Genomic DNA, 27,718 nt, shown 5'->3' on the forward strand with positions numbered 1-27,718 from the left:
GCCTGTGTGGACTTAAGGACTAAGTGGGGTCGTCTCATGTGTGGCCTTGAATTATCGGAAGCGTACTTAGTGGTATTTGGTGATAGGACACTTACACACAAACTCATTAGGAAACCAATAAGGTGGACTACCTAATCCTTATATGCGAATGAATGTGCTGCTAGAGCTGCCATTACAATTAAACCATATGTGATTCTAGTTGTGTTATGCTAAGTGATGGCTTGATGATTAGCGGATTTGTAAATGCTTGTGATGTGGAAGGTGAAATACTTGCATAGTCATATGACCATGTATAGAGAGTGCACACCGGACCACCATCGTGTGAAGTTGGAGCCACAGTTATTTCTAGCTAGCCTTAGATGCACACGCTGTATTTGCATGCAAACCTTCGTATACATGCATCATAGATGAGAAGTGCATAGTGTGTATGGTATGATCATGTGTAAATCATATGCATGTGGGGGAGTATGCTGGTGCGTGTGCACATGATATAATGTGATTCAGTCCGAGGGACCGTTGGTATAGGTGCTTAATGCACATTGTGCGGATATTATATGCATTTTTGGTCCATTATGACCATGGATTGAGGTTGGATGTGGATATGAGAGGGGCCCAGTTGACATTAGAGATGCCTCAGATGCATACATGGTTTATGTGCATAGCATTATTTGTGTGTAACTATACTGTATTGTGCACTTGTGGATGTCACAGCATGCCTCGTAGCATTCTCATATGATGGATTGAACACCACAACTACACTGTGGTTACAATGATGAGACCATCACAGCAGCATTGTGGTTGGTATCGTGGACACCAAAAATTTTGAGTTTCTTATGTTGGGTCCTAGACCCCTAGGTGAAATTCCCTTAACCTTGAGTGTTGCTATCAAGGCTCATTGTCATGACCGGGTGAATACCATGTGTCATCTAGTGCCGAACATTGTACGCCTAACTCCCGCTGGCATGGACGGGAGAGAAGAGGTTCGACCACACCTAACTGAAGATGTGGAGTGAATGTAGTTAGGTTTGACCAACTCCTGAAATGAGTCTACTACCAGTGTATCAGGTGGATTTTGGCATGGCGATAGGCCCCCCACTAATGATGTGGGCATGCAAGGTCTCTATCCAATAAGTTTTGGACTTGTGCTGGATACCAGAACTTGGTAATTTCCAGTGATGATAATTTTATTGTAATGTTAACTTTTAGGTGAGAATTTGCATGCCTGTATATACCCTGCATACTTTTGCATTGCATCCCACCCTGTTGGCTTCATGTAGTATTACATTGTCACCATGCTTCGGTTGTACACTCTGATATTTCAATTGTTGTTGCATGCTCGTACACACACATGAGTCTACTCATTAGGCTTTTAGATCATGCCTTCATTTTAACATTTTTCAGGATAGCAGTAGTTTATAGTACTTAGCTTTTTGGATGCATGCTATTTATTTTGTAATTTGGCAATGTTTATGTACCCTTTTTTGGAAAATATTATATCAGTAATCATATGAAGTAATAGTGAAAATTGTCTGCTTACTATTGTGATCATGAATCTGTATGCTTAGGTATTATTATTAAAAAATAAAAAATCACTCAAAAAATCTTCCTTGTGATGCGCCGAACTCAAGACTCGGTGTATGGGTGCCGGGTACCGAATTTGAGATACCACGAAAGTTGTCCATTCCAGGATTTGGGGCATAACATCCTCTAATAGTTATCTTCTGTTATTTGCTTATTGTGACTGTGATTGTGCTAGTAATAAGAAAGTTTTTCTCCCTTGGTTTTCCAAAATACAAAAAACCAAAAAAAAAAAAAAAAAAAAAACACGAACTAAAACAAAATAATTCCCACTATATTTTTTGTGATGGGTCCACTTCAGCTTTAGATCTGCCTCATCTTTAGGCTCATGCCCTAAAATTATATGACAAAATGGATAGAGGGCATGGATATAACTCATATATCATTGTGGGACCCACTTGTTACAAGGTTGACTTTTGCCATATTTTTGAGGTGAAATTCTAACTCTATTACAAACAACAAGCACTTATCAGAAATCATAATTATGATTTTACAATCGTTCACATGTATTTATGCCAAATTAAATACGCCTTACTAAAATTATAGTCCACATGGTCAAGCCCAATCACAAATAGAAAAATACCGGAATGACTTGTCAAAAGATATCGGACCAGTCCCAAATTTTATAAGGTGGTAGTACATTCATGCTTCTAATGAACAAATCATGTTGACCCCAAGCGATTCATTAAACAATATTGGATTAATCCTAAATTTTATAAGGTTATAGTGAATTTGTATATCTAACCAACATACATTTGTACATCTAACACACAAATTGGTACACAAAAAGACATTCACAATCAAAAAGTTATTATCAATCAAAGTGGGTCTGGAAGATCCCTAAGTGGAAGTTTTATTAGTAGTGCAAAAATAGTAATTATATCATTAAAATCCATCTATATGAACATTCTCTTTTCATTCATCATTAGACACAATGTGCATGGTAGTTTGAAAACACCTTAAACAAAAAGAACATGAAAAAATTGACAAAAAGAGATTGTATGTAACGCCTGTGAAAAAATAAATAAATAAATTGAATTTTAGAGAGAGATTTTGTATCTCATCTTTATCTCTTATCCAAACATAATCCTTATCTCCTATCTTATTTGTATGTTTAATCCTTCTCCCTTTTATATCTCTAAGTCTCCTTGTATCTCTCAACCTCTCAAATGAGCCTTTCTTTTTAAGGAGGGTGTAGTAAGAGGAGTTCTACTCCAACTTAGACATTAACTAAAAGACACCCTGCGTACAACTAAGAGAGAGAGGATTTTGGAGAAATTAGATTCAGTAAATTTGTTATTTTTCTTTAATTATTTTTGTTCATTTAATGTAATTCGACTCGATTTATGTAATGAACGGTATGGATCGGCTACACGTTCATTACATTAATTTGTAGGTAGATACAATGTAAGATAATGAAAGTCTAAAATTACATGCAAAGTTTCTCGTCGTGGAGATTAATTGGTATGCATCTGATCGAATCGTATTAGATCTGTACGGATCATACGATTCTTAAAGCCAAAATATAAAGGGGCCCTAACTTCCAGATCGATTTGACCATCAAATGGGCCAAACTAATTAGATCTAGAAGTATTTAATAACGAAAGTTCAGATTTTTACGCAAGTATTGGTATCACTTAGCGTAAAAGGTCGAGATAGGCCATCGATGTATGTGTGGTTAGATCCACACCATTTATCCAATGTGTAGAGTCGAAATATGTCATGACCTCAAGAATCTAGATGATCCAATCATCTACTGAGATACCTCGATAAATCAGTTGTCATTTAATTTCAGAATTTAGATGTAAATAATCATATAAATGATTCGGATTAGTAAATCCATGGGTATTCTCTGGTGTTTGACCAAGGAGTAAGCATTAATGGGTGTAAATATGTCTAAATTGGTTAAATTTTGTCCAACGATCTGTATACCTTAAAGTGTATTTTCTTGATTTGATGGCATCAATCGATAGTTGTCTAAATAGAATTTTTAAATATCTGAATTTTGATAATTGAATGTAATGAACATATTATTTCAATTATTTGGTCATTTAGAGTTTGATCACCTAGTATGTTAATCAAAAGTGGGCTCCACTGTGTAATATAATCGATGAATAACAATGTTGTGGATATAATTGATAAGTAGAGCTGTACATGAGCCAAACTAGCTCAAAAAGCTTGCTTGGCTTGGCTTGATTTAGCTCGGCTTGACTCGGCTTAAACGATAATTCGAGGCGAGCCAAGTTTCATATGACCCAACTCGTTTTGAAAACGAGCCGAGTTCGATCATAATGGAACTTAACTCGACTCGACGCGAACTTGGCTTGGCTCGACTCGAATATATATATATATATATATATATATATATATATATATATATATATATATATATATATATATATAACTTAAACCCTACCCAACCTATCTGTCCCTTTCCTATCGTTTCCCTTTCTTTCCCAACTCGCCACACCCGAGCTCCAGTCTCTCTCTCTCTCTCTCTCTCTCTCTCTCTCTCTCTCTCTCTCTCTCTCCAACAACAAGGTACCTCTATTGCTTTATCTAATATTATATATTATTAATTGAATATTTGATTTGAGAGTTGGGTCGGGTGCGGGTGTTGGGTCAATTGGGTCGGGTGGCTAGGTTGAATTGGTTGTGGTTTGGGTTGGGTTGCTGGGTTGAGTCGGGTGCAGGTTGGGTGTTAGGTTTGGTTAGGTTGGGAGCAAGCTCAACTCGACTCGAGGTAAGCTCACCTCAACTCAATCCACTAGCTCGACTCGAAAAGTTTAGCAAACAAGTCAAGCTCCAATGGTAAGCTCGAGGCGGATCTCGAGCTTGAGCTTGAACTAGATGAGAGCAGAGACGAGTCAAGCCAAGCTTGGCCCACCTAGAATTTCCGAATTCAAACAAGCCTGGTTATCTTGTGGATTTTATAATATTAGACTCAAGTGACTAACCCAAAATGTCTCATGTTCATAGGAATAAAAATGGGATTGGTTGTTGTGTTAATTTATTTATATGTATAGTTTGACTGATTTATTACCAGCTTAAAGTATTATTTTAACTAATGATGATATGTATGAAACTCTGTCACATGTTTATTTATATTCTCATATTTAAATTCTAGAAATATGATTTTAAATCACATACTTACATTTTTTATTTAAATAAGTGTATATGAACAAGTACGAAAATGATAAATTTATACATCATTTATTACATTTACATAATACATGGTTGATCCTGAGGGCCCTACCTAGAAGGAATGTCAATCTTGATAGAGCGTTACCAGATGCGGGCTATGCCCATACCTACCAAAAGGTGGAAGCCTACCCAATGGGAGGATGTGGGTTGAGGATCTCAAACCTAAGCAGATGGATGATCACGTCATATGGCTAGAGCTGTACACGAGTCGAACCGAGTCAAGCTTGGCACAACTCAACTCGGCTAGTAACTGCCCCTAACTTGAACTCAGCTTGGCTCAGTCCTCGAGCCTAACTAGCCAACTCGACTCGGTTTGGTCAGCAGCTCGAGGCAATATGCAAAACAACAACAACAGTTTACAAGTATTTCATCAAACACTTGGTAGGCAACATCAAAATCAAGATACGGAGGTCGTTTTATCATGTAAAGTTCTTTTTTTATATATAGTGCATTGTTTCGTATCCATACATTCCTCGCCACTAGCCGATCTTACAAAGAATGTATGCACCCAAAACAACACTTCATCGAGTCATTTCATCAAACACTTGGTGAGCAATGTCAATATCAAAATAACCAAGTCACCAAACTGATTCGATCCGACTTCGATTCGAGTTGAAGTTCGATCCGAGTCAATTCGAGCTCTGACAAGCTTGAACTCGACTTGAAATTTTTTCGAGCTCCAAAAATCAACTCAACTCGGCTCAAACTCAATTCCGAACTGAGTCGAATCGAGCTTTTTCGAGTCGAGCGAGTTAACCGAACTAACTCAATTCGTGTATAGCTCTACATCTAGCACATTCATACATCATGTGCAAACATTTTTGCATTCGGTGCTTTGTATTATTTTAATTGCTATGATTATGAACCATGTTGAGTTATTTCACTAAGTCTGGCCAGCTTACCTTTTTATTGATGGAAAAACCATACAGATGAGCTGTTTGCAGATGATGTGGCGCAAGAACTAGAATGAGCCACTGAACCTGAATGTAACCCATGTGAAACGTGGCCATACTTGTTTGAAGATGAATTGACAGCATTAGATCATTCCTGAATATTTGATTTATTTGATAGGATAGTTTGATTAGCGTACAATGCATATTGGTATTGATTATTGGATTTTAAGAAATTGTTTAGATTTATTTGATTGAGACAATATGAGTCTAGAATAAATATATTTATAGTAAGATGCTATAATAAATTAATGATGTTTGAGATTTATGTTATTTGAATGGTTATGAAGATTTATATATTAGCCTGGTTGATTGGTCCTAAGTGTTATGTATGCGTGATTAGAATTCGATGAAATGGGTAAAACTTAAAATGAATGTAATTCTCATCTCTAATTAAACTGATTAGAATATGAAGCTAGTACAATTTGTATACAGGTTACAAACCGAAACTCGAGTCTGAGGGTGCACAATCTGTACCTGGATTTTGGGGCGTGACATTATACCTTGTGATTTTTGTAAAATTTTAATTAAAAGGAAAAATTTTCCACAAAGGGTAATAGAATCCAATCCAGACTAGATTTCATCCTTAAACTTTCTTAATATGGTTAGAATAATACTATGAGTATTCATTCAAATTTGGAATCAATTTAAAATACTACCAAATCAATATTCTTAAAATTGTAATTCTTCTCAAAGTTGAAGTATTTTTTTTTTTTTTAATTGCATTCTAGGATTTATTCTCCCACTTAAAAATCCATGAAAGTTTATAATTTGAGATGTAAACTACATAACACTAAGAAAACCTCTACAACCGTTGGAAATTGTTTTGGTATAGAGTGGCCTTGAAAGCCAATAATGATTTTTATAATCATGTGTCTTTCATTTGCATCTTGATGCCATAATTAAATGAGTGGAAGCCTTAACTATTTAAAATATTATTAGTTAAAGAGAGAGAGGTTCCTTCTATTGTCTTAGGAGGAATATGAGTTTGGATGTAACGGATATTGGCCAATGTAGAGTTGTGTTTCATGGACCTCAATACCCTATATTTAATGGCCATAGTAGCATGATCCATGATAACATGATTGGGTAATCCATAAACGGTATATTGGTCCTCCTATGTGAGAGAACCTATGACGAGTTAGGATGAAATTTCTCCATCATCGAGCTTAATGAGATGTTGGTACCTACTCCCTACCTCACTTAGGAGTGTGTGTGTTCATAGTATGCATGTCCTTGTGGTTAGACCTACATTCACAATTGCATTAGAGGATGCCGTCGAGTGTTGAGACCGGAGACTCACCATGCCCAAATTAGATCAACTTGATTACGTTCCATCTTTTACTAGTCCTTAACCTAAGGTTATGTCGAGACTTCATGGCCCTAATGTTGCTTTGATTCACTTTCAAAGTAACATTAGTGACTGACATATAAGTGTGATTAGGTACATGCATTAGGATACAATATTAGGAGCCCACGTGTTCCAACATGGAATCCATTGGTTTCCTTGATGAACTAGTTTATGGCTGAGATTTTAGTGAAAAGACCCCTTCATCAAGTGATTTTCTAGTTGGGCTTGATGATCAAAAGTTTCAAATATTTAACTAAAACTTTTTAACTATTGATCTTTTGTTTTAACCATTCAAAATCTTTCATCACGCTTATTGAATATTCGAAGGTTGAGATCATATAGTCACCTCTTAGGCTAGCATGGGATCTTGGTCAATTTGGGTGCATGGATAAGGTTGGCTTACAAACTTTATCATTGGTGTGGGGTAATAACAAAGCCTGTAGAGGTGAGGAGTACCATAATTGGTGCTCTTCTTCTAAAACCTTGACTCCTTGTAAATCCCATTGGAGTTAAAGAAAGGGAGTGCCTTTGGATTCTCCCCTTGACATCTAGAGAGAAGAGAAAAATAGAAGAAAAGGAGAAGACATGTAAGGCACACCTAGGAAGTTTCCTTGTGTGTATGCGTCTTGCCCTACACTAGGCAGAGCTCTCCTCCTCGCTTCTTATCTATAATAGAATAAGGAGAGGCTTCCTACATTTGAAGACTAGCATTTGACTTCTACAGCAATCAAACAACTTGAATGTGTGATTTTTTAATTTTTAATGATAATGCTTACTATTTTTTAAAATCTAGATGTTTTTACAAATTTACATTTCTATTCCTTTATGAAAATTCCCAATAATTAAGTTTCCAAAAAATCATCATTATTGAATTGCACCATTGACATGCTTCTGGTCGACTAGCCATAACTCACTTATTCTTGGTCAATTTTGAACATACAATATACATTTTTGAAAATAAGAACCAGAGCAGTCTAATGATGAAATTTGTAGTAGAAAAGACCCCACAAATGAGAAGATATGGCCAATCAAATTGGACCATCTTTAGTTGCTTTGTGAAGAAGGGACAATCACCACGGCATTCTTCATGGCTAACTCTTTTACATGCAACAGACGATTGGAAAAGAGAATATCCTCCACAAGGAATCATCAATGGACCTTTTGCCTCTTGTTGAGTTCCATTGGTGATTTCGAATTTTATCAAGATTCAACAAGGTGCAACCAAAATCAAGAATAATTCATTTAACATGAGTTCTCTACCATGGCTAAATCACCATGAAAATTGGTAAAGAATGAAAAAGAAAACCCACTTAACATCATTCCACATGATGGGACTTCCATATAATCAAATCATTAAAAAAAAAAAAAAAAAAAAAAAAACAAGGTGATTCGATTGACAAGGATGCCTTGTTTCAGTTGACAAGGATGGGCTCATCCTATTGAGGCTTGTTTGGATTCCTATAAAATTTTAAGTTCTAAATACTTTACACTAGAAGATCTTTTCAAGTATAAGGTGTATACAGTCTAACATGTTTGGCTTTAAGCTTTAAAGTGTTTACAGGTGGCTGCTATTTGTAAGAAGAGAGTGAGAGAGAGAGAGAGAGAGAGAGAGAGAGAGAGAGAGAGAGAGAGAGAGAGAGGAGGCAACTGTTAGCGAAACCTCTCTTGAAGAATTTAAAATAATAATAATAATTGGGCCTATAATCAGATTACTTGTAATTTACAACACAACAAAATTCTAGGATTCTAAAAGTTCACGTAACCTATAAAGTTTTCAAAGCCCGTGAAGGATTTAAAGGCATCCAAATAGCCCTTATATTGTCTTTACTTGTAAATCCTTTACTACTAAAATTTTTTATAGGCATCCAAACAACCCCTAAATAATACAAAACTATGAATCCTGTCACAAGACTTCATTTCGAAAAATTGATACCAATTTAGTAACAATAAATAAATAAATAAAAATTACATGATCTTAGTTTGTTAGAAAGCTTACTTAATAAGCTTTTAAAAAGACCAATTTCCTATTGTTCTAACCTCATTTAATAGCCAAAAGGGGCCAGCAAGATAAGTGACATAATTCATCCGCGAAAGAGAAAAGAATAAAGTGATTCAAAACAACTGATAAACACAAATTAGCAATTAAATCTGACTTTTTACAATCCTTATATCATGCATTCAAATATAAAAGTAACCATACTTTGATACCATCTTCGTAGGCTTAAAGCTTCCCAATATCTAATTTCATTGATGATTGGGAAAGGAAGCAATATATCACAAAGAAAGGATAAAAACAGGAAAGACATAAATCGATTACCTTCGAAGAAGAGCACCAAAAGAGAAGATGAAATCCTGACAACCAATCCACAACACGGATGGCATCCAACATCAAGGGGAGGTCTAATTCACCCTAGGCAAGGGATCTATAAGGGAAAATCTCATATTAGGTGGAAAACCAAGTGCCATAACCCTCCACACACTCATGTACTGATGTACCTCTCTCAAATCTGCAGAGACCTAGCCAAACTGCTTAATTAGCAGTCATCCAGTACAATGTCAACCTTATAGATGCACTGTCCAATTACATCAACGGCTGAGAACACTTTTCCTGATGACAAGGAACTTCTATGCCAAATCGCTCTTTGTCATTATTCAGACCAGTGCACATGGCTTGCTCCAATATCATCATCAACTTGTTACATTTAATTGATTATGCAATTAAACAAAACCCATCATATGATGCAAAATAACTGGAATGAGAATAAGTAATGTGACATTAAATGCCATGCAAGATGATTGAAGCAAAGGGAACTGTGGGAATTGGCTTTTAAGTGCACAAATGCCAACTTAAAAAGCCAATGATCAGGTCTGTGATAGTGTTGACTGGTGATAAGCAATCCAAATTGCTGATTCGACTAAGAATAAATTTCATTTTCTTTTCTTTTTCGACTTCTCATTTGAGAATTAAGAATAATTTACATATCATCTGGAATTAGATGTAGATATAGAAATGCAATTATTGCATTCATTTTAACAAAAATAGCAAATGATTTATTTCTCGATGGTACTCAATCCAGAGACCAACCCTGCAAACAACAGTTAAGAAGATGGCAGTTAGTGACATAAAGTGTAGACTTGACATACTAATCTCATGTGGATTTAATTCTCGAACCTGAATCTTTCCATCGGAGGTACCAGCAAACAGCATTTCTCCATCAGAATCTGAGGCCAGCGAAGTAATCTTCGTGTTTCCTCCTCCATGAACTTTAAGTGATGCAACTCTAGTGAGCCGTTCTCTTAACCAGACCTCAATGATCCCACATTTGGTTCCCGTAAACACGAAATCGTTATTAGCAGCTATACTATGGATATCAAATCCTGTCGACAATGATCCAATGACCGCTCTAGTAGACAGAGAGAACACCTTCAATGCAAATTTAAAATCTTTGAGAAGGTGCAAGTCTACAGAAATATCAGGTATTGATGAAGTAACAGAGATTTTATCTTCAAAATTATTTTACTATTCCAGGATTCAAGGGCGACATCTTAACCCACCTTGCCGGCTAAACCATCAACCGAAGAACCACCAGCAAAGAGATGACCATCACGAATGCAGAGCGCATGTATGGTCTGCTTGCCTAGCAGTTTCCTTGTCCCTGAGTAGAATATGCTTGATGTGCCCTTTCTCAAATCTACTTCCTGACCATGAATCCATTCCTTGTGTTAGCACAGACAAATTACAAACATTCGTTGCCTTTGAATGCCATATCTGCTAACCATTCCCTAACTACCTCATGTAATAACCATTAAGCTCTCTCTACATTTATCCCTGGTTAGACAAGGTATTATGAAAGAAACAACATCCGTACATATGGGGCAACCTTTTAAAGATCTAATCTGTTCACCTGGTGAATCCCATCATGAGATGCAATATGCCCTAATATTTACCTAATGAAATGATCTTTCCACCCATTGATAATGAAAAAAGGGGAAAAAAAGAAATGATAATTGACAATGTTTATTCTTAATGGTCCAATGAGGATGTTAGAATCATCAGATGAGGTGATGTGGGATACCTTTGGGTGCCATTCAGAAATTGGAACACAAAATGGTTGGCTCACATGTACAGTCTTTTGATACATTCAAATGCTCAATTGTATATTGTACAGTTCCTTGCAGTTAAGACACATGGTAAACTTCTAGAATAAGGTCAGAGAAGTCTTCACAAGAGGACTGATTACACATAATAGCATAAGATTTGAAAGCAATGGGAAACGCCGGGCATGTAAAACCATTGGAATGCACTAGAAGTCTAGAAGCATTGTCAAGAATACATCACCTGGATGCTGTAGCCAGTACATCCACAATATATACTTTCTTCCATCATGGCAAGGCACTTGACATTTTTACTGAAGTTTACGTGCTTTGTAATCCCACCCCAGTTGTAAACCTGCAATCACAAGAAGTTCAGCAAAGAGATACAAGGATGGAATGAAGCTGTTTGGATTGTCAAAATGATAATGATATTATAAGGGCATTGACCTTGGCACCAGTTGCTTGAGAAGCAAAACATGCAAGGCTACTGCTAGCTGCCAATGAGTGTACTGACTCTTTCATGTCATAAACTTGGACACAATGGATTTCTTCTGGTCCAATCGCCCAAACCTTTAAATGGACAAAACAAAACAGTGATTAGTGCTTTTTTGGCAATCACAATGCATGTAACTTGAGGAATTCTGTAAACACCCTCCTGGGGATATGTAAACTATCCTTGGACCTTGAGCCTAGAAAGGTAGGGATGGCAATGGGCCGAGATTCAGGTTGCATGCAAGGGTACACATACACATACCCACCAATGGCTATTAAAGCCACACATGTACCCACACCTATGTTAGGCCTGAAATAGACAGTCGTACCCATACCCATTGGGTGCTAGGTACCCATTTATCATTTCAAATTTCAAAAAAAAAAAATAAAAAAATAAAAAAATCACCATTAACTTAAAAAAGGTTAGATTTTGAATCGGAAAATAAAATGTGGTTTCTCTTCAAAAATATAGATAAATAACAACATGATATTTTATATTAAAATTTGAAAAGTCAAGATCTATTAATGATGTTTTTGATCCATCACATGATTAATTAACGTACATGTGGCATGCACTTAAATTAAACTGTGAGTTGTATATATGGCCTACGTTATTGTTGGATTTGAGGAACTTTGGGGCGTCCACTTTCATTGTTTAATGATGTTTTTAATCTATCACACGACTAATTATGGTATAGGTGGGATGCAGTTACTCAAATTAAACACTGAATTATAATTGTGGCCCACATTATGGTTGGGTCTGCGAAACTTTTGAGGTTCCCACTTTCATGGTGGATCAACCCTATTAGACGGGTTGTATAGTGTGCACAATGAACACAATAAGGTGGGCCCACTTTTTATGGTGGATCAACCCTGTTGGATGGGTTGGATGGCATACACAATGCACAAACCAAGGCAGGCCTACTTTTCATGGTGGGTCAACCTGGTTTCTTGGGTTGGATAGCATACACAGACCAAGGTGGGTCCGCTTGTCATGGTGGGTCAACGTTGTAGGACAGGTTGGATGGTATGCACAGTTATTGCATATAACAAGGTGAGAATTAACCTCTTTTTCATTATGTAGATTTATAGATAAAAAATACTAATTATTGATTACAAATTAATTTTAATATTAAGAATTTAACATATATAAATATATAATATAAAATATAATCAGGTTCGAGCTGGGTCTAGGTATGGGCAGCCATATACTCACACCCAGCCCATTTATTAAACAGGCTTAAATTGATACCCATACCCAACCCATTTACCTAGAACCATACCCAGATAATGTCGGTCTGTGTTCGGGTACCCGTCAAGCATACCTGGCCCGTTGCCACCCCCATGTACAGGTGAGGTCCATTCTTTGGTGATCCCAACTGTTTATTTGACCTTGCCCAAACTTTTCCCGATTGGAGAAATCCTAAACATTTAGCCAACTTCCATTCTTGAATTTGGACCACAGTTGTATTTTTTGGCTAAGTTTCTCTGTCTATTCAATAAATCCCAGGGTTAGGATTAATCAAAAAGATTTTGGGGGTTGGTATATCCATAGTGGGGCTCCTTAGATCAATTTTCTGGATGGAAAATATCCATAACACAGATACAGGACTTGATTTTGATGGAAATATGGAGAGAAGCAACTGAAAATAGGTTTGGGTACTTGTTTTTCTTTCTGTGATTCCATTTAGTCCCTTGGCACACATTGGATGATGCAAAGAAATGCATTGATGATAGTCATAAAAGGAAAATCAGTGGGTTTTTACTTCCTTTGAATCTTATTTAAACAGTTCAAGCAACATCAGTCTGTGCAAGTATCAATCCTAGCTTTCAAAGTGTTCCTGGATACTAAAAGGAGTGATAATTTATTATGGACAGACATCTTCCATATAAATATGTATTCCAGATATTTGAATAGATTAGTTCCACCACTGGATGCCTTTGTTCCAATACATGATGTGCAAATGATAATAACCTGCCGGTGATGGATTAGTTTAACAGTTCAATAGAATCCAGAAACAGCACCAGTTTCATGCACTTTTGGAGAGAAGTACATGAACATGTTCCTGAACTGTACATCCAGTGCAATGAAGTAAAGCATCATAACTTTCAGTGTCATTGTCACCATTGCCATCATCACCATCATCATCATCATCATCCTAGCATTGTCCCAGATACTCAGGTTTGACTTCTTGAATGAAGCCAACCATACAAGATGAAAGGTGCACAGGGTATCATATTCAATCACAGTCAGCAATAACATCTTTTCCAGGATTTAGGGATAAACCACTTTCCATGATCATTTTCTTTCTTAAAAAGGTGCCCTTCAGCTATCATCCTCTGTGTGGGATAGGCATAAACCACTTTCCATGATCATTTTCTTTATTAAAATAGTGCTCTTCAGCTTGCAATAATATCTTTTCCTGGATTTAGGGATAAACCACTTTCCATGATCATTTTCTTTCTTAAAAAGGTGCCCTTATTAAAATAGTACTTGGAGCCAATGCATCAATAGAGTAATCTGGAGTTTCCTTGCATAGGTAATTGGGTCTTCTACCTCTGATTGAATGGCTTTTCTAATCACATTTGGGCATTAGGAATGTAGAGGGAATCTCTTTGCGTTACTTTCACATTCATAAACTAATAAAAAATCTATTTAGTGCTAGAACCAAAACAAGAGTAGCAATTGGCAAGGGCAAGGAAACAGAGTACATTAAATATTCTCTTCTTTAGTTGATATATATATATATATATATATATATATATATATATATATATATATATATATATATATATATATTGATTGGTAAACTAGGATCAGATTCATGTCTTAAACATTTTAGAATTTGAAAAATCACCAATGATCAACCCAAATATCACCTATGTTTGCATATCAAATTCTTTAGCTTGCCATGTACTCATGAACTTCCTCACAGATATGATTTGAACTGCATGAGTGTCATTCCTTGTGTGGATAAAATAGTATGTCTCTGATCACTGCACTGTCAGCTAAAGTACTTTGACCTGTATTTTCTTTTCTAATTTCAGTACAGTGCCATGCTCAGATCCTTTTTTGATGTTATTGATTTAGATGTATGCGAACCTTCCCATTTGCTGGAATTTCCATGGTCAAGAAGTACACTTTGCAGGTGTCTTTGTGGAAATTACAAAGGCCTGTTTTGCAATCAATTAGATCAATTTTTACAGGTACTGTGGTCTCAGGACATGTCCAAGATACACCTAGATTTCACTAGCCTTGTGACTAGTCAAAATTCAACCAATAAGGGAATCTTCAACAAGCTGCCATTGAAGATAGGTGGACAGATTTTCCCCTTTGCAGCCTGGAATCTCTAATGCGATCAAAGAGAAGGCCTTTGCCCTTTTGAATGAATTAATCTTCTGGAAGAGGTGCCTTACTATAATGCTTTGAATCAAGGGTCACTCTCAATTCCATTGTTCAGTAGTTTCTCTCTATAGAACAAGTTTGAGTATCCTCTCCAGCTTCTCATTGGGCCAAATCTTGCTGGGAAGAAAATTCAAATGTTGAGATATGCTCTCAAATCTTCAAATCAGGTTTTGCCACTGATTGGCATTCTGTACTAAATTTGCAATGTTTTCACCATAGGTACCTCAGGGAGATATTTCATTAATAATATATGAGCATTATTACTTGATCGAAGAAAAAAATAAATGCTATTTCATTAATAATAAATGAGCATTATTACTTGATTGAAGAATAAAAAAATGTTTCCCACTATCAGAAAGGATTTGTTTGTTTTTTTGGAGAAAAAAAAAAGTATTTAAAATCACTTCTGGCAAATCAAGAAAAGATATATTTCACTATTTCCTGATTATCTGGCAGTGATTTCAGTATTACATCCAAACAAGATACATCTTTCAAAAAGACAGTAGAAACAGAAGACCACTTACTCGAATTGTTTTGTCTAGAGAGCCACTGTAAAGCTTGTCACCTGAAGGTGGAATGAACATGCATGTTACTGCCTTTATGTGCTCACGAACTTCTTGAATCAACCTTAAAATCTTCTTCCCAGAATCCCAAACCTAGATAAATTACGTAAGGACAATTAACCTTAGTCAGCTTCAGATCATTCTTACTAAAGACTCCTAATTCTTCTCTCTTTCTGTTTCTCGCACTTATGGCCAGGCACTCAGCACCATGTCACATTGGACAAGTGACAAGTCAAATGAAGTAGTTATTTCTTGTATGAATGTAATTTTGGGACCAGATTATTGCACCTTTGGATAGGGACTTGGGGGGCACTAAAAATGGAAACCACATTAAGCAGACTTCCATTTTCATCCTTTTTTGCCCCAAAACAAGATATTAAGCACTTCAGGTAAAGCACATATTGATCTAGCATTTCTTTGGGGGAATAGCGTACCACCCATTCTAATACTCGCTGGATGATAAAATTCATTGCAACATACCTTAATGTGTCCATCAGAATGGCTGCTAAAAATCCGTCCTTTGAGATGAACCAAAGACAGGACATCCCCATTAGCACTTGCATCAATCTCAACTGCTTCTGCACATGACCATAGCTCGGTCTGAAACAGCAGAAATGTCAGGGGTTGGAAATCAACTCTGTTTGTTATTAAATGAAATTTTGGGAGAGCATGGTTCCACTCACTGCATTGACTGATGGCAAGTTCATTAGTGCTTTTAGTGTGTCTGCAACCACTACTGAACACCGTTTAAGCTTTCTCAAGGGCTTACAAATGCTATTTGCATACGTTCCAAGTTCTTTAAGTGCATCTGAAACCTTAGAAAATGTATCAGTTAACATCTGCATGTAATTTATGCTAGGAAAACAGAAAATGCTCAGTACACAGTTGTCAGACATGGTTGTCAAAATCGTGCTAGTACGGCTGAAAAAGTGGAAACATCTCATACTGTTTCAGGTCCCATAATACACTGCTTTTTCTAGTCTGCCCTTGTATCGGCAATTCTTCCTTCGTTTTTGTTTTTGGTTTTGTTTTTTTTTTTTTTTTAGTTGGAAAATTCATCTTCTCGAAATGTGAGGTTTAAGATGCATGAAACCCTCTCTTTCGGGAAGAAGTGATTTCCTATTTTTCTTAATTCCTAGAAAAAATTTACATGTTGTCTTTTTCCAAAACCAAATACCAAAATAAGTTGAAAGATATAGACTTTATGTTCCAGTAGGAAAAATGAAACCCACTGAAACAGAATTGACAACTATGGTAGTGCATGATCATATGAGCTTTCAGGGGGCAATATTACCTGGATCATGGATAAAGCTTCTCAAAGCTAGGGTGGCGAGAACCTTCTCCTCAAGGTTCTTAGACGACTGAAGGATATTAATGAATTGGTCAAGCAAACACTGACGAGCAATATCTCTAACTCCAGTATTAGGAAGATCATTAAGCATGTGGGTCAGCCATGTAGCGACAACCAAGCATTGTTTTGCCATCTCTAAGGAGTTGCTCTTAAAACATTCTTCTAATGCTTTGAAAATGGATCCATTTTCATGGTTGCAAAGGACAAATGCTACTCGCTTCTCCCATGCACTTGCAGCCTTCTCTTCTTCTTCCTATGCACCCCAAGTTACAATAGTCAGGAAACAAACACACACACACACAAAAAGAAGAAGAAGAAGAAGAAGAAGAAGAAGAACTTGAATTATATGATCCTCAATCAGAGAAAATCCTCAGGTCCATATACAGTACATGAGGCCAATGGATGGGAGATTGAAGTAGTTGACATGATGGGTTTCACAGTGGATGGACTATCACCTAACTGTTCAATTGGGGGCATGCAAATTGATGGTTCAGAAAAGAAATACAGCAATGGTCCTCATTCAACCTGAAAAAAAAAATGGTAAAGATTGGATGGCTAGGTTCTTCTAATCTGAAAGATTTCCAGCCACTCTCCATCCATGGAAGAACCATGGGCACACTTGTACAAACTGAAAACCCGAGGATAATATAAAACCAGGTCAATGATCATATAATTCAGCAAACCAGTCAGAATTGAGGCAACACAGACCATTTTTTCGATTGATTCATCCTCCACTTTTCGTGTCTTCTCTGCCTTCATTAAAGCATTATAAGGTTGATTAAGTCCTGCAGTCTTGAGTAACCAGGTTTCCGTAAGAGACTTTCCTGAGGCAGTTAATCGACCAGAGAGAGATGCCAATGCATCGAGGGCTATGATTTGAGAAACAGGGAAGTCTTTTCGGTGGAGTGCTTCAATTAATGTTTCTATAGCTTCTTCCCTGTAAATGCTCATCTTCCGAGGCTCCACCTAAAAAAAGAAAATCATAGTCATCAGGGCTTCTGACCATGATGGTTGCTGAGAACATTTGCCAGTGCAGTAATGTGATAAAAATGAGGCTGACCAGGAGATCAAGCTGAATAAGAAGGCTGGCAACAGCTGGTTGCTGGTCCATTGGGGCCATTTGAAGGTACGCCAAAAAAGTGTGCATGGTACTGAATGCACCTTCATCTCTAATTATCTGCAAAATCTGATTGCAGAATGTCCTCCTGCCGAATCACCGCAAGGAAATGTTATTGGTTATTGAGTAACAGCTTATTGGGAACTTGATTTGTAATAGATGAATCAAGTGTGCATGTTTTAGAGAGAGAGAGAGAGAGAGAGAGAGAGAGAGATCATGCAAAAACAAACATGAAGTATATATTACCACTGAAAAAAAAAGTCAGCATCCAAATGGGTTGATGAAAATTGAAATAAAAGTTTTTGGTGAAAATATCCCTTCTCGACCACACACATGGCGATCAAAAGAAAACAGAGAAAAGATGCAAACCACAACACAGATTTACTTGGTTCCCTTTTGGTATGTCCACAGATTCACACCGATCAACTATGCTCAAAGACAAAAAAAAAAAAAAAAAAAAAACCAGCTCTCAATACAATGATAGCTCTCTCTCTCTCTCTCTCTCTCTCTCATGACGGAATATATATTTCCCCAAAGAAACTAAGGTTTACATATAACACCTTGTGAGTACATCTTTGATGATCAGCAAAAAGAACTGAGTGAAAAATAATGACCGAATTATAAAATAATAATAATAATAAAATCATTTGCATTTGAAAAGAAGGACATCTAAATGAAATCCAAATATGCAGCTGGAATCATATTTGAATAAACTCATTCAAATGTCAACTTTTAGGGATCAAGGTGCATGTCATGGTGGAGGTTAGAGCATGAAACACAATTTTGACTAGAAACCTGATCCAGTAGGCTCAAAAAATTGAAAACCTTTAGCATTGGACAAGCAGAGACAAGATATACCAAACGGGTAAGAGCATACCTATTCAACCGAACCAGCTCCGAGATAAAATCAATGCATACACTCCTAGAGCTGTCGTCGCCTGCATGAAATAACTCAAGAACAGGAGACAACTCGGCTCTGTTTGCAATGAAATTCCTGCAACTCTTGTCTGCACGCATGCAGCTTAAAAGTATAGATACAACAGATACCCTTCCCTCAATCCGATGCAAGCATTTGATTAAAGCAGGAAGGCCATTCACAGAAATAACATTTGAAGCATTGTTCGACTTGCTGTTTTCATCCCCTCCCAACAGGATCTGATCTAGCATCACTATAGCAGCATCCTTGGGCTCCACGACCAACCGAAACTCATTGGATTCATCATTCTTGTTTATGATTACTTGAACAAGGGAGGGAATAAGGTCATGGTTTGAAAGCTGAGAGAATGCCGGCCTTAGCTGGTAAATAAGAACGGTGGCCTCAGCCAAGCCATTTTTCAGCAGAGCAGCCAGGCAATCAAAATCAGAATCTACACTGGTGAGAATCTCACCAATGCTTTCGTCTGTGAATATAAGCTCAGAGAGGATGTAAATTGACGTTCTGAGAACCTCTCTGTCGACAGAAGCCATTAGTATTTCAACAAACCCATTTACTATAGTTGGTTTCACCAGATAAGCATGGATTGCTGGATCGGCCTTTGAGTCCTTCCATATCCTTGCAACTTTTAAAACAGCTGCTTCACATTCTTGCAAGTCCTCTGAAGTGCATAGACATGAAGTGTAAGGCTTTAAACTGTTTATAACACTTTCAGTGGCTGCTTGAGATATCACACTGGTTGGAGAGGTAGCGACTACAGACTGCATGAATCTTCTGTTAATTTTTTCGCCTTTAATACCATCATTTGTAGTTCGTGGGATGAGAACATTGAAAGCCACTGATGGGGTTGACTTCAATGGCAATTCGCTTGAAGATGTGGAGCTTAGGGATGCTCTTGGGGTTTCGGAGTAGGAAAATTCTTGGGCAAGATCGGGATATTGTTCCTTCCAGGAGGTGATTAGTCTCTTCAACACATAGTTTGTTTTGGGTAGAATAGTTGCAGAGAGAGGCTGACGGGTAATGGGGCACGTAGTTTTTCCCATTCTTAACCATTCTTGGATTGCTCGTCTCTCATATGTTTGGCCTGTTTCAAGAGTCACTGGGTCACTAAAGAGCTGGCCTGTGATAGGACAGACGAAATCTTTCGAAGGTCTTGTTCGAGGAGTTTTCTCAGATGATGGGGGAGAGATGCTGCTCTGGCTCACTTCTTCCTCGGTTTCGCTGAGGAAACTACAGAATCCAAGAGATTTATGTCAGTGCATGTTTTGGTTGTGTTACCAACGGAAGTACTTTAAAGGAGGAATTACATGATTCTTGACAAAAGAAGTAAGACCCATGTTTCAGTGATCCTTATCATTGATCTGATGATCCCCACCATGGGTGGACCATGCCTGAAATATCTGCTGGATTGGAATATCCATTTAATCCAATCTTTGGCCTTTTGTAGTTGAATGTGAACGCGTTCTATATTTCTTTTTCAATAGGCCGGATCACCTAAATGCAATGTTTTAAATATCGATGATATAGGCAACTATATTCATAGATATATCTTGTATTCCACCTGTTCGATACAAAACGCACAGGTGGTGCCAATATATCCCTCATGTTCAATCCAATGAGTATTTTTAATTTCCGAACCTTTTTAGTTTTTTTTTTTTTTTTGAAATTATGTTAAATCAGTGTCTATTTTTTATAAATCCATTGGTTCTTCATGTTTTTTTTATGAAAAATTATGGAGTTGGAGCTTTGATTTCGATATCCATTGGTTCTTCATGTTCTCCATATTTTTTTCAAAAATTTTCTTCAACGAGCTATCAATTGAGACTAATTTCAAAGTATTTGGGAGTATTTAATGAAATGATCATCACATACATTCTAATTGCAGAATTTAAGTGTAGGTGGTCTGATTTGGGAAAAATTAGAGAAATTTCGAAATTTCCCCAATTTCTCCCAAATTGCTTGCAATGTTACACTCCAAACATGAAATCAAGTATGTATGAGGGCTGATATACTGATTTGTTAAGTCCTCGTCAATTTTCAGGAAATAAAAATCATGTTTTAATTAAAAATTATTATTAAAAAAAAAAAATTGTCTTCAACCGGCTATCAATTGAGACTAATTTTGAAGTATTTAAGAGTGTTTGATGAAATAACCATCATATACACTCTAAATGTTATGCATTCAATTTAAATATAGTTGAATTAGTTCAGTTAGATAGTGCATAGCATAAGACCCTATACAAGGGAAACATATTATGTGCACTTCTTTTTTGAGATGTTATGATTTAAAACCGTGTATTAAGGTCTTTTTTAACAAAACATGAAGTTTCATTGAAAAATTCAAACATTTCCCCAATGTTTCCCCACGTTTCCCAAAAAGTGCAATAAATTACCCAATACAAATGATATATCCCGTGCAAGAACCGATACATATCTGTATCCCAAGAATGCAATACGTAATGCAATACTGATATTTCGAACACTACCTAAATATGGGTTCCACTTGTACAAACCAAGGGCAGACTGTTGCTACACAACTTTCAGTCAAGGATCATAAAATTCTCTCATCAATGACTCCGACAAGGAAAAAAAGAAAAAAGGAATCCAATCAAAGGCGTCTTCCAATGGTATGTCGGCCCAAAAAACAAGCCAAGGAAAGAGAAATAATCATCATATGAACTCAAAGAAACCATTAACATTGAAAGAAAAAAAAATGCCATTTCTTACCCATCCTCTGAAACTTGGGTCTTTGTATTTCCAAAACTCATACTCCTGTTGCAACTGAAGCTCTTCCTGCAATTTTTCTGCACTTCCTGAATGGAGAACAACAATTCTTTCAAACAGAAACCCAATTTTACAAGTTCACAAAAAGATAAATAAAATAAAATAAATAAGAACTTAAATATGGTCAGGTGAGCGTTGAATCTGAAGAGGATTGAAGACACTTACTAGCACTTCGCCATCAGATTCTGCTGAGCTAATGCTGGAATCATTGCATGGACGAGGAGATTCAGGCAAAGAGTTAGGCAAGGAGATGGGCATGGTAGGATTTGTAAGACGACCAGACAAAAGCCGCAGTAACTGTTCAGGTTCTTTCTTAGAAGAGACCTCCAGTTGTGGCGATGCGACCTTGGGAGGAGTGCATGGGGAATCCATAGGAGAGAAAATATTGGGAGAATAGGATCGGCTATCCTTCCTTCTTGACTGCCGTATTTTCGACCCACTTCCCTCTTCCTTCACTGATGACATGCTTTTCGTAGCAACCACTTTGGGAGTTCTAACATTAGAATCCATATCAGCATCCCCATAATCAGCATCAAAGCCATCTTCATTTTCCGGAAGCATGATATCCTAACAACAACAACAACAACAATAAAAAGTCCTTTTACTGACTACATCCACAAAGCCTAAAAAAGATCAAAAGAAGGCAAAAAAATAAATCCAAAACAGCATTTCAAGCGTTCCAAAACAAGACAATAAGTGAATGAAAGTCGTAGTTTTTGGAGTCAGAATTGCATTGGAAACCATCTTAGAGGATACCTGCAGTTTCTGTCTGGCGTTTGAAGTTATGTTCAATCTGCTTGTCAAGAGATCCAAACACGGAAGAAAGAAATCAGAGTGCTATCAGAATAACAGGTCATGAATTTCACAAATTTCAAATTCAAAATTAAGATTGCTACTAATTTGAACTTTTCATTAGCAATGTGTTTGCATGCACAAATGAATTGAATTTCAATCAAGAGATGTTTCCTGGTATTCACAATGGGGAAGTATCCTAGAATTGCAGAAAGAATCCTTTTGAGTCCAAATTGAAAGAACTGCAATTGCAATTTGGATCCCCATCATTCGATATGAATATTCATTTCCACTATAATAACTATTGGAATTCAATTCAATGGTGCATCCAAGCCGCCCAATCGAAAAGAAATGATGAAGAAGACAAACCTGCAATGTTCTTGTTCATCATCTTTATCTTTCAAAATTGGAGAAAACCCAGCACTCTTAGGCAAGATCGGACCAAACTTCACATAATTCGGTATCGATCGGCTCACTTCATGCAAAGGTGTCATGGGTGGCTCTGCAATAGGAAACATTGGCATCCCCTTCTTGCTAACCGTCGAATTGAAGGTCACACACTCCTTATAATACCTTGCATAGAGCCGGGTGTTCTCATCCAATGATTCCCCATAGAGCTTTTCCAACTTCTGCAACTTGTCAGCTTGATCCGGCCGCATTGACAAGATCAAAGACTCATTGAAGAACTGATCAAAATCAGCTGTAAAGGACAGATCGGCAGAATCAGGAATCACTTCCATTACGATTTTATGCCTTGACTCTGAATACCACCCAACGATTGAGCTCATGTGAGGAAGAAATAGGACTTCCCACAGCTCAGGTGCAAAGTCGATCCGTGAGAAGAAAGGATCAACAATGAACATCTCAAGCACGTGAAGAACAGAGTTGTGAACATTGTTCCGAAGCTTCCATAAGAACGCAAGGTTGAGGTGGGCCCATGCAGAGAGATAGAAGTTAGGGACTCCGGCTGTTTTCTGGTGGGAATTCAACATCGCGCAGACCTGCAGCATCTTCTCCGCATAGTCCAATCGTGCATTCTTGGTCTCGATATTGGATGTGTTGATTGCTTCTTCAAGGGCATCAATCCCCCAGTCCAAATTCGCCAAGACTGCTTGATCAGAATATCGGACTTCTCCATTTTTGTCGCAGCTACCATCTTCAGCAGCTAACCTTTCTGCACACTGCTCCTTGTGTTGAATCCTCTGGTCCTTGTTGATCAAACGGTCTTGAGCAAAACTTCCAACTGTCGCAGACAGGAATCTAACTATATCTTTTCCGTCCATGGTGAACTTGTTGTATCCAGCCATACATGCAAAGACTATCGTGGCCTGAATGCGAATCACTCAGTATGATTTGAAATTAATCATTCCCATTGAGTTTCAGTTTCCTGACAAGGAATCGAATTATCCAACATTTAGAAGGAGAAAATTATTCATTTTTCTTCAAAATTAGGATGAAAAGCCAAAAAGATTTAAGAATTTTTTTATCAGTTTCAATAGCGACACTCAAAACATAGGAAGCATAAACTGCATGTTATGAAAACTGCAAAATAACGTATTTAAATCAGAAAATCCAAACTTAAAAAATCATGGTGGATTAGTCCAATATTTTTGTATCAGGAGAACGAAGAGTATAAGAAGCAGAACTGAGGATTTCCTGAATTAGAAATTGGTAACTCATCAATTTATGAAAACTCATTTCATCAAATGATTTAAGAACTCATTCAACTTCAACAATTTGGACAGAAGCCAGTGAAAATTGAAGACGAACCTTCGTCGATTCAATAGCAAAAATCAATTGTTTCTCATAGAACAAACAGTGATGTTCTGAATAGGAAATACAGAATGAATAGAAACTCTCAACAAGAAACCAGTTTCAATGACTCAACTGACAATCTGATCAGAAGAAATTGTGTTTTTCTGCTCGATCTACTGAGAGAGTATGAGTGGCGTCCACTCGACCATCATGGGATGGGAAATCCAACAGTAACACTCTTATGAGAACATCTAGCCATGTGATTGATAGCTTGCTAATAGGACCAAACAGCCAATGGTCCACATTATTGGGGTCCAGTCAGAGGTTCAAGATGATCCAATGGTGGAGAATTTTAGAGATCATCCATTTACCAAGGAGACCACTTATCTGAATTCCAGTCAAACGATTGCTGGGTACATCGATCACTGTATGTTTCCGTAGTTTCAATATCTAAAATTAACAGAACAGGAACAAAAAACCATCCATCTTCACAAAATAACTTGCAGAATAGCTCTAAATAAGAACAAAAAACCACAAAAGAGGGGAGAGGATAGCAGAATTCGCTTACCTTGGATGTAGAGAGAGAGAGAGAGAGAGAGAGGGAGAGCGAAGAATGTAGGAAAGAAATGCCGGCTTGTGTGAAAGGGGTGAGTGACAGATAGAGAGAGATGCTTAGTTGATTTTGAGAGGGAAATGCAGGGGTGCCGGCTTTGGCGCTTTTGCTGAAGCCATCTCCCAAAACCGTAGACTCAATGAAAGTGACGTGTTCGTGATTTGAATATAGGGAATTTGGCCATATTGTCCTTGAAGTTTGGTCAAATTACCTAACTAGATTCAACGTTTCAAATATTCCAAGGGTGGCCTTCTGACAAGCTTTCGTTCCATTGTCTGCTCCAGTAGTTGTATGGTTTTTTAGGGAGTAAGTTACGTCGTATTTAATGCCAAGAAAGTGACATGTATGGAACCTTTTTTTGCACGTGGGCAAGGACCAAACTAGTGGGGCCCACATTGATGTATGTGTATAATTCATGCCGCCAATCCTTTTTACTGTGTCACAGGGCTAAGGCCCAAATATCAGCCTTATCCAGAGCTCGTATGGGCCACATAATAGGAAATAATGGTGACAACAAAACCCACCTTGAAACTTTCCAGGCTCACTGTGATGTTTGTTAGAAGTGGACACTACCCAAGTTAGGACTTTTTGGGCCCACGGCGAGCAAGTCGACAAGGTGGACGGAACGGATTACCCCATTGTGGTCCTTAGGCTATTGTACCAATGGCTATCCTTTCATTTGATAGTAAAGAAAGTGAACATGTAACAACCGCGACCCATATTACATGAGAACTACGACCCATAAAACATGATAAGTACGACCCATGACAACCACGACCCTTACCACATTACAACCACGACCCATATAACATGACAACCACGACTCATATAACATGATAATCACGACCCATATAGCCTACATTTTCTACTCCTGTAGTCTATCAATAGTCATCTCATATTCGAAAAATGTCAGGCTAGCTTTGGTACAGATGGGCACGTTACCTTTCTAACTTTGTATAGTATAACTTCACGAGATAAGATCCATACCGTTTATTAAATGCCCCACCTTATATTTAGATTGAGGCCTAAAGATGAGAATGATTCAACAGTCAGGTGGGCTATTCCATGGGAAACAATTGAGATTGAAAATTTTACTCAGAATTCTACTCCATTCTCTACGTTATGGTCCATTTAAGATTTATATTTGAATGAAATTTAGTATCCACAGTGTAAATAGATCTTTTCATCTGATGGACAGTAAAGATCTTATGTATGTTTATCCCATGTAGTCACCAAGTTAGTGCAAGTCACGTTATAGTCATGCAAACGATATCTGTATAGTAGCATAGGTCGCATCAGGTGGTTGTAATGCGGTAAGGGTCGTGGTTGTAATGTGGTAAGAGTTGTAGTTATCATGGGCCGTGGTTGTCATGATATATGGGTCATGGTTGTCATGAGGTAAGGGTTGTAGTTGTCATGCTATATGAGTTGTAGTCTTTATTTTATAGGCTTTAACCTAAAATGAGAACCACGACTCATATAACATGATAACTACGATCCATGATAACTATGACCTATGACAACCACGACCCATATAACATGACAATCACGACCCATATAATATAACAACCACGACCCATAAAAACTACGACCCTCACCACATTACAACCACGACTCGTACTGCATTGCAACCACAACTTGGGAATTTGACCATACATCGAGGCTCACATTGATGTATGTGTATAATTCATGCCGCCCATCCTTTTTGTTGTGTCATTTTAGGGCTAGGGTCCAAATATCAGCCTGATCCAGTGCTCGTGTGGGCCACATAATAAAAAATAATGGTGATAGCGGCACCCACTCTTGAAACTTTTTAGGCTCACTGTGATGTTTGTTAAAAGTAGACATTGTCCAAGTCAGGACTTTTTGGTCCCACGATGAGTTGGCCGACAAGGTGGATGGATCGAATCACCCCGTTGTGGGCCTTAGGCTATGCTACCAATGACTATCCTTTCATTTGGTAGTAAAGGAAGTGAACATGTAACAACCGCGACCCATATCACATGAGAACCACGACCCATATAACGTAATAACTACAACCCATGACAACCATGACCTGTATAACATGACAACCACGACCCATGACAACTATGACCCTTACTACATTACAACCATGACCCATATAACATGACAACCATGACCTATGATAACTGCAACCCATATAACATGACAACCATGACCCATATAACATAATAACTACAACCCATAACAACCACGATCTATTTTTGGTAGTGTAAATGAATCAAAGGCTACAGATTAAGGTCGTGGTATAATCTAATTGATCTTTGGATATGCTTCAATTTTGGGCTCAACCCCTTAAATTAGATGGAAAAATGGATAGACGACATGGATAAGCCACATACATTCGAGGTGGGCCCAACCGAGTACTCAATCTAATTTCCTCTCTAGAGAGGAACTTACGTTGGGAAAAAGCTTGCATGAGGGAAAGAAAAATAGATGCGGATTGTTAATGACAGGTTGAGTATCCAGACTCGCTACTCAACTTGCACGAATTGCTACTGACAAGTTGAGTATCCAGACTCACTACTCAACCTGTTCGTACCTAATTAGGAACAGATTGGCTACTCCCCTTGCCACCAACCCCCATGGCTCGTATTTAATAGTCGATGTTCATTAAACACTATTTCCTTTAATGTGGTCCACTTGAGATTGGGATATATCTCATTTTTTGTGTAATACCATAAAACGATCTATAAAAATAGATGGACGACA

The 27,718-nt window shown here is 37.5% G+C and overlaps 1 protein-coding gene across 1 annotated transcript; it reads right to left on the bottom strand.

The window, feature by feature from the left end:
- Positions 1-9,980: 9,980 nt before the first annotated feature.
- Positions 9,981-23,998, bottom strand: LOC131226400 (putative E3 ubiquitin-protein ligase LIN-1). The gene is made up of 16 exons (XM_058222146.1): positions 22,987-23,998; positions 22,582-22,618; positions 21,991-22,392; positions 21,769-21,854; positions 18,985-20,271; positions 18,051-18,195; positions 17,699-17,956; positions 16,934-17,243; positions 16,323-16,447; positions 16,120-16,239; positions 15,601-15,732; positions 11,626-11,748; positions 11,423-11,533; positions 10,639-10,782; positions 10,256-10,507; positions 9,981-10,169 (listed from the first exon to the last, which is right to left on the bottom strand). Exons 1-16 carry the CDS (start codon positions 23,922-23,924, stop codon positions 10,152-10,154), a joined length of 4,488 nt encoding a protein of 1,495 aa, XP_058078129.1. The 5' UTR covers positions 23,925-23,998; the 3' UTR covers positions 9,981-10,151.
- Positions 23,999-27,718: the final 3,720 nt, after the last annotated feature.

Source organism: Magnolia sinica, chromosome 2 (genome assembly GCF_029962835.1).
Source record: "Magnolia sinica isolate HGM2019 chromosome 2, MsV1, whole genome shotgun sequence".
Lineage (NCBI taxonomy): Eukaryota > Viridiplantae > Streptophyta > Magnoliopsida > Magnoliales > Magnoliaceae > Magnolia > Magnolia sinica.

Coding starts and splice junctions, on each gene's coding strand:
- LOC131226400 (XM_058222146.1), bottom strand. CDS start 23,924: ATGGCTGGATACAACAAGTTCACCATGGACGGAAAAGATATAGTTAGA. Junction 17,957..18,050: donor TTATTCAGCTTGATCTCCTG/GTCAGCCTCATT, acceptor TTCTTTTTTTAG/GTGGAGCCTCGGAAGATGAG. Junction 10,508..10,638: donor TTGATGGTTTAGCCGGCAAG/GTGGGTTAAGAT, acceptor TTTGCATTGAAG/GTGTTCTCTCTGTCTACTAG.